The sequence below is a fragment of the Haliotis cracherodii genome, unplaced genomic scaffold (assembly GCF_022045235.1).
Source record: "Haliotis cracherodii isolate W230 unplaced genomic scaffold, xgHalCrac1.p SCAF_13, whole genome shotgun sequence".
NCBI lineage: Eukaryota > Metazoa > Mollusca > Gastropoda > Lepetellida > Haliotidae > Haliotis > Haliotis cracherodii.
In genome coordinates, this window is record NW_027266268.1 from 25,270,769 (window position 1) to 25,279,601 (window position 8,833).

The 8,833-nt window shown below is 37.5% G+C and overlaps 1 protein-coding gene across 1 annotated transcript; it reads left to right on the forward strand.

Moving 5' to 3' along the window:
* The first annotated feature begins 5,704 nt into the window (after positions 1 to 5,704).
* LOC139458547 (sodium/potassium/calcium exchanger 1-like) lies at positions 5,705 to 6,486 on the forward strand. Its single transcript, XM_071239976.1, has 2 exons — positions 5,705 to 5,784; positions 5,817 to 6,486. Exons 1-2 carry the CDS (start codon positions 5,705 to 5,707, stop codon positions 6,484 to 6,486), a joined length of 750 nt encoding a protein of 249 aa, XP_071096077.1.
* Positions 6,487 to 8,833: the final 2,347 nt, after the last annotated feature.

The following is an 8,833-nucleotide window of genomic DNA, read 5'->3' on the forward strand; positions in this document are numbered from 1 at the left end:
AGACGAAAAGAGAGAGAAAAAGGTTAATAGTGAGGTCTTTAGACGCACACTGACCCATCACATTAAGGGTCATGCACTTAACATCATCAATGTGGTTTTCATGATCCAAGCATTAATTATTCAAGTTTAGCAGAGATGCGCACAGGAGGTCAAGCATAGAACGGAGGTTTCAGACAGTCAAAATACCATCATCGTCTCTTCAGTGTCTCAAGGAATTATACCATGTTGTAATACAATTTAGGAGCTGTTTTTGATGCAGTAACTCAATTAACGTATTCAGTTTGACTGCATGCGTTAAAGTCGGAGTGAGACATAGAGACTACTTGGCTCGCTCCCTCAAGCATTTTATCACCCTAATTACGAATATTCATTAATATTTCAACATCCTTGTAAAGCCTAGCTGTTAGTGAAGACACTAGGAGGTCACTGTGACATGGAATGTTAACAATAGTACTATGATTCTGACAAAGGGGTGTCACCCTACTTCATGGTAGGTTTCTAATTAAACCTGTCAGTTCATTTGAATTCAATGGTTTTCTTTTGTGAGGATGCCAGCTACAATCCTACCCAAATTATTTCTTCATGCTCTGGATGTGATATCTAGATATGATTTGTTAGCTGTTAGTTTGATCAGTTATTAATTAATTCCTGACTGCATTTGGTGACAATTAATAAAACATGGGTCTAGTTGAATTTCTGTGTATTCATGCAAAACTCCCTCTTGCAAATGGTTTTCAACATATATCAGTTTCACTCATCGGCTTCAATGATGTTTATAATATTTTTGGAAGCACTTCACAAATATCCCTCAAGCCAACAACTTCAACCCCAGATGCGCCCATTATTTACTCTGACAGATTTCTGAAATCTGCGCACATTTTGTAATGACAATTTGGAGGGTATGCCATCTGCGTCTCGTGCCTCCCTTCAGGTCATTTCAGGAAGTGTTCAACATTCAAATCCATTTACTAGTTCTAAAATCTAGAATTTCACTTACGGATTACACATGCAAATCTGCAATCATGCTGCATGTAAAAGCTTACTGTCATTTTTTCCCAGACCCAAAGTGAGGTTCGGTGACAAACACGTGCCGTTGTGTGAGTGTAGACGCACCGTCGTCAGATTTCACTGATTTTCCCACTTCCTTCGATACAATTACTAATTAAATCCTCTTAATTAGGATAATTGGCTTTCTAAAATGTTGGATGGGTTTATCAAATTTGAACATTGTTGTCAAGTTTCAAGTTGAAACTTGGCAGTTTGGTTAAAATTGTGAATAAGAGATGTCATGTTGGTGCGGAAAAGATGTCTCTCCATGTTTACTTTGTACAGAAGCCTGGCCATGTAACTGCTTTTTCTTAATCATCCTGGATTTAATCTCAAGAGATATATTTCCAATGTATATGTATTAGATATAAGAACAATATTATTTCTATTTATGGATGTTAATTATTGATGTTTTCAAAAATGGAATATCAAATTTGCAACATAAGTGTAAGTGAGAAATATTTTTCATGTAATTATCAAAGTTGCCTGAGCTTGAGATGACTTTTTGGTTCAAATCAGTAACTCATTCAGTAAAAACGCCCAAAGTTTCATTTCAGACGGCAGTTCAAATTTTTAAGATAAGAGCTTTGAAATGCAATGCGTGTTATCAAGATGCACTTTCTATAGATTTAACTAGCTGAGAATAGGTCATAGACAAACAGTATCATGTCGCCTTCTAGGTTTCTTATAACATAGTCCACAGACATGACTCAACAACAAGCACCAACACATTTGTGTGCAGTAAGGAACTCAAAAAGAACCATTTTAAGCACCATGGGATAGAGGTCAAATAGTTCTCATCTGCTGTTTAATTCATGCTATAAAAAGTGCATAAAATATTGTCATCTGTGATCATGTTGTCGAAGACATAACGGAAAAACAGCTGCACTTGCAGCTGTGCAGCGGCTAATGTGCAGACATACATATACGTAATAAATGCCAGCTTGATGACCCTGCATGTCTCTGGCGGACTGCTCAAGTTTGCATTATATGGGTGTTACAGGGTCCATTGCACTTGTGTTTTTATTAATTCTTTTAATGTTTCTGATACATATGATGTCGAAATATTAACAGCTACAAAAGTGACACAACCCTTCAACCTGTGAAGATCCGAGTTAGAATAGGTCTTCAACCCATGCTTGCCTTAAGAGGTGACTATGCTTGTCGTACGAGGCGACTAGTGGGATCGGGTGGTCAGGCTCGCTGACTTGGTTGATGCATATCATCGTATCCCAATTGCGTGGATCGAAGCTCATGACATCAATCACTTGATTGTCTGTCCAGACTCAATTATTTACAGACCCCTGTCATAAAGCTGGAATATTGCTGAGTGCAGCGTTAAACAACAAACAAACAAATAAACAAACATAAGAAATCTTGGCTAAAACCAGAATCGATTGTATGATTCTGACTATATCATATGCATGTGTTTATGTATCACTATCAAATAGTGATGATGCCAGGTGAATGCAAAAAGGTCAGCGTATCCTGCCCCACTGATGGCACTCATCACAAACACATGCAAAGGCAAGTCAATTGTTTACTTTTTTTAAAATCGGCAACACATGGTACAAGTCAAAATAGAGAATTGCATCAGACATTATTTTTGTTACCGAAGTGACAACTTGGACCCTGTTTCTATCAAACCAGTTCAGAGAACACTTGTTGGAAATGTGTCACTCGGTATCTTGAAGGTGGAAATCAGCGTTTATTGTAAGTATGCTGCCATGGGTTGTGTGAGTGGTGGGTTCTACCGGTAGAGCAGGACATGCTTACCCTTTTGGCAAACACCTGGACCCACTTGATCAAAGCGATCTTAGCGCAAAGATGATCATACCTCCCATACTTTATCATAGGCTTCAATAGTCTCAGGGCTAAGATCTCTTTGTGCAAGTGGGCCCTGGTGTCATCACTGATTTTCAATGATCCATTCATCATAGTTTCACTGTTTTTTCCCCCTTTGATGCCCAATGGAATCTGTTTTGGCAAATGTTCGAGACATGTAATTCATGGACACTGAACAACTTCGGGCTGAGATCACACAGTACAAAGAACAGGAATACAATGATGCTCTTTTTCACATTACCAGATTCCTTTTGTTTAAACAGGATCATCAGGTCAAAATGGAAATTTTGAAAAAAAAATCATTTCACAGACTGATAGAAGAACAATTTATGGGGAAAGTTTATCTGATGTTATCTTGCAGTGTTATTTTCAAGGATTAGCTGTCAAGTGTAATGCAGTACTGGGGGTTCTCATTTACGAGCTGAGAAAAAATCACGACCTTTCACTTTGCGAGTGTGAAAGCTGTCATTAAGGAGAGAGAATAATATACCCCGTGGAGATTGCTGGATACACAAGGACTATGGAATATATATATATATTGTACTGAAAGCCTAGGCAAGTCTAGATCAAAATAAAGTAACTCTTGTTTCCTTGACCCCAAAGTAGAGGAGGAAAGGTTCTTTTGAAAAATATTAATTACAATGTTGAGTAAGTCTAGTCTGACATGAAACTGATCCTGTGAAGGTGGGGTGATAAAACACAATGTGGGAAGTTAGCAGAGTTGGGTTATTAATTAAGTCTAGAAACTAATGACCTTTTCTGAATCAAATCAATCCCATCTTCGTGACAGTGAGTTCTTATTTCAGGTACTGTCAAAATACCATCAGTAGATTAAACTTTGGTATTCACTTGTTGACGTACATTCTATTTCAACCTATACCTAAATGTCATTCAAGGAAGTTTTCATGTTTCTTGGAACTAAGTCTAACAATGTAGAACAAAGAATTCATTCTCAGAAAAACAGTTCTTAAAAGTTTAATTTCTGTCATAGTTGACATAATAAAACTTGAATCACCAACATCAACATCATCAACATCATCAAACCATCATCATCATCATCATCATCATCATCACCACCACCACCATCTCCAACAACACATCATCATCATCATCAACAACAACACCAACAGCACATCATCATCATCATCATCATCATCATCATCATCATCAACACCATCATCATCATCATCAAACCATCAACATCATCATCATCATCATTATTATTGTGTCCTTTTAATGTAAATTGAATTATTTCGATCTCATTTAAAGATTACTTGCCATTTGTATATGTGTTTTGGAGAAGAACCATGCAGGCATTTAGAATCTGTTTACTGCAAAAACTCTTTGATTCAACTGCTTAAAAACATTGTTTTGAGGAAAAAATCGCACAGTAACTTATCCCTTAAACCATCTCAATCATTTTGGTGTCTTTGCTAAAAGAGTATTTTTTTTCCCCCGGCAACATACAAAAAACTGTTGTCTAGGCTTTCCAACAAAGCCTGAAGAAGAGTGCAGTATTTCATAGGACTGAATGTATAGAACGAGAATATGTCCAGCAGACATTCAATCATTCTTGAAATTATTCTTTTATCTCACATTTAGAATATCAGTTAAATGTGTTTATTTAATAACAATTGAAGCTAATACCGCTTTCGGAATTTTTTTTGCCTTGCATTTGAAGCAAACACCAATACTTTTTGTCCAGACGTGTTAGTTCACAAAGGTTTCCAAAGCCATCTTCAGCCATATGCTAAAATGCTTATGGACTGTCTAGATGTTTAACATTGGCAGACTGTTTACCATTTGTGAGGCACCTATTGTTCTGGTTCGGTGTCTGGTTTGGACAGGTCCTGATGGACTACAGTTCAGTAGCGGTCAGATTGTCCTAATTATGTTGGTCTTCCTATGGTCATCTCTCCCAAGTTATGTCTGGCCCGGCTGGTGATATGTAAATTTCTGCGTGACCGAATTGATGGCCACTGAATGACCAGTCTAGACTGTGACATAGACAATTAGAAGACAGTCTTGGACAAGCAGCATCTCAGGAAACAGCTCCCCCTATGGTGCCTCCACCTCTTCCTCCTCCAATTCCAACATTGGTCAAGTCAGCTCCCATTACACGGCATCTCATCCTGTCATTCTGAGTATCTTTGTCCTTTTCCAACTCTGTTTATATCTGATCTTAATTCAGTCATTATCAGGACTGTCATACTGACTTCAGGAGGATTTTTATCACAATTGTCATTCTAATTTGTCTACTTGTTATCTTCTTGATGAGGTGTATTAGTTGGATTTGTTTCTTATCGATTCATATGATATGTCATAGTTGAAGATATTCACATACTTTGCATGGCTTAGGATTTCATTTATATGGAGGAAATTGTCATAAACATCCTTATTTACTTGTTATATGAAATACAAGAGTAAGTGAGTGAGTATGGTTTTATGCCATTTTTAGCAATATTCCAGCAATATTATGGCGGGGGACACCAGAAATGGGCTTCACACATTGTACCCATGTAGGGATTCAAACCCAGACCTCCAGGGTGTTGAGTGGACTCTTTAACCACTAGACTACCACAGCACCCCAATATATAATAGAAGGAGCACAAGGAATCTCGAGAAGAAGAAGAAGGAGGTGGAGAAGAAGAAGACAATGAAGGAGGAGAAGGAGGAGAAGAAGATAATGAAGAAGGAGGGGAAGACAAAGAAGGAGGAGGAGAAGGAGGAGGAGGAGAAGAAGGAGGAGGAGAAGAAGACAATGAAGAAGGAGGGGAAGACAAAGAAGGAGTAGAAGAAGAAGGAGAAGACAATGAAGGAAGAGGAGAAGGAGGAGGAGAAGAAGGAGGAGGAGAATAAGACAATGAAGAAGGAGGGGAAGACAAAGAAGGAGTAGAAGAAGAAGGAGAAGACAATGAAGGAAGAGGAGAAGGAGGAGGAGACGAAGACAACAAAGAAGGAGGGGAAGACAAAGAAGGAGTAGAAGGAGGAGGAGGAGGAGGAGAAGAAGGAGGAGGACAAGAAGACAATGAAAAAGGAGGGGAAGACAAAGAAGGAGTAGAAGAAGAAGGAGAAGACAATGAAGGAAGAGGAGAAGGAGGAGGAGAAGAAGACAACGAAGAAGGAGGGGAAGACAAAGAAGGAGTAGAAGAAGGAGGAGGAGGAGGAGAAGAAGGAGGAGGACAAGAAGACAATGAAAAAGGAGGGGAAGACAAAGAAGGAGTAGAAGAAGAAGGAGAAGACAATGAAGGAAGAGGAGAAGGAGGAGGAGAAGAAGACAACGAAGAAGGAGGGGAAGACAAAGAAGGAGTAGAAGAAGAAGGAGGAGGAGGAGAAGAAGGAGGAGGAGAAGAAGACAATGAAGAAGGAGGGGAAGACAAAGGAGTAGAAGAAGAAGAAGGAGAAGACAATGAAGGAAGAGGAGAAGGAGGAGGAGAAGAAGACAACAAAGAAGGAGTGGAAGACAAAGAAGAAGGAGTAGAAGGAGGAGGAGGAGAAGAAGAAGGAGGAGACAATGAAGGAGGAAAAGAAGAAGAAGATTATTGTTCAAACACTTTCCCAGGGCAGGGTACAAAGTACTTACAAATACTTTAACATCAAGTTATACATAAAAGGATGTGTGTAAACATAATGCAATGTTGTATATTGAAGTAATAGACAGCACTGGAATAAATGATAATGTATTCAGGAAGGGGGGAAGGACTGTTTTGTAAAAAGCATTTGAGATATGATGAACAAAAACAGTTAGCGATCATGAATATTTTTGAGAATTTTTGGTGATGAAGAGTTTATTTAAATGTGTAAGGTATATAAAAATATTTCATGATCCCAAACTTTTTTGTTCAGTGTGTAATTTTGGCGATGATAAGGAGAATTAGTTTCAGGATTTCTATAATCTTTCATCTAGGAGGGAGGTAATAGCATCTCTCTGAGGTTGTATAGATGGCTGTACAACAGAAAGTGGGCCGATGTAAGCAGGTTCAAAATAAGAATATTGTACATTTTGAAACAAACCATAGAAGACTCAATGAACTATTATACATGAGATGTTTAATATGGTGTTGGGTTTCACAAAGAGACACATGATGCCATTCTGATAAAACCTCATCACATGGAATGTTGCCTCGGAATATTGATACTGACTGTGCAGCAACTTCTTATGTACATATAAGCCTAGTTATCTGAAAAGAGGCTAATTTATGAAATCGTTGTTTGTTTAATGATGGCTATTTGATCCTGGCTTCCAACATGTTCAGAAGTTTTCAAAAACATCAAGATAAATGTCGACCAAAAAAATACTTTTCAGAAATCTTGTGTGAATAACACGTTAGTTGTTGGGAAAATATCATAAGTTTTACTGTTTCACATCAGTAGTTCATGCTCAGTCAGTTAAACTTGTTAAAAACTGCTGAAAATAATGTGTTTTATCAGTATCAGATATCTAAAAGTCCAGACAGTGAAGTTACGAAAATGAAATATGCATGAACATGTTTTTGTTACATACAGTGATAAAACTGAATCTTGGATAAGTACAGTATTGAAATATGCCAGTAGCTTGGTATAACAGAACATGTGACAGTGCCATTTTTGTCGTGTTGGATAAATGCCAATTCTTTGAAATTGAAACAAATTTAAAAGAACGCTTATCTCACACGTATATTTCTGTGTAGTTCGAGAAAAATATATTTTCAAAATGTCAAAACTGAAGACACTTGTAAAGTTTTGTAAAACTGAGTGTCCATATTCTCAAGCTAATGGGTATTTTCAATATTTTGCACTTGAGTACTTGAGGTCGGGTGTCTGATGAGAACGCTGCTTTGTGCTTAATAGATTGCACATTGCAACATCAGCAATATTGTACAGATCAAATTAGAAATTGCTCTATAAAGTGATCTTCTCTGTCAGGATCAAACAAATAAAAAAAAGCGAGCAGGCAAATTAATCCCTTTTGTGTAAAAGATTGTTTACTGGCAATAATTAGAACAATCTCCCATACCCTCGTTTACTATGTAATGAGCCCCATCAATTGAGTCTTCTGTTTATTTTCAAACTCTCATCAACTACCTGATAGTCACCTATCTTGATGGAGATAATTACGACAAGATTCTGCCACAGATTTCACTTTGAACTTCTTCAATAGTCTTGGAATGAGAGCAGTATTATCTCCCAGTTGGATTGTTTATTTAGATTTGTCTTGAGGTAAGCAGCATGATGTAAGATAATTCCTGGTGCTCTACTGGGACACAGCAGGTGCTCTTGACCAGGTGGCGGAGTGGTCAGGGAAGATGGGGAGACGAGGGGGGACCAGGGGAAGATGGGGAGGGGTCATGTGGTTAAATTAACACTGCATCATGATCTCATTAGAATTTTGTAGTCATCATTTTGTTTGTGGAGTGGAACGATTACCAACTGGTCTTCACATCAATATTTAGAATCACAGAAGGGGGTGTATCTTTTCATCTTGTCAGTTTACATTTCACAGAGAGATTAGTTAATATACCTCGATATTCTTTCTCAGGAAAAATGAATTTTTTTGGTTATGAAGAAGAAGAAGAAGAAGAATATTTATTGTACAAAACACCCACAGGGAGCAGGGTACAAAACATGAACATGACTAATTAAAAACATTGACATACAAAACAGAATACAAATATTACTATGATTATATTGTTAGGGAGGAGATGCAGATTTTCTTTGCCTGAACATTTTGCGAATGAAATTAGATATAGTTTTTGCAAAGGGCTCTGGTGGATTTAATAGCATTTTTAACGATAGTAGGTACATAGCAAAGCCGGGTGATGAATGTGAATGTGACAAAAAAAACTAACAAAATTAATATGTTCAATTAAATATTAATTTTGTATAAAAATTCAGTGCTATAAGTACAGTTGGGTCTTTCAAAATATAATTCAGTTCAATTTTGTATTCAGTGTCAATTAAA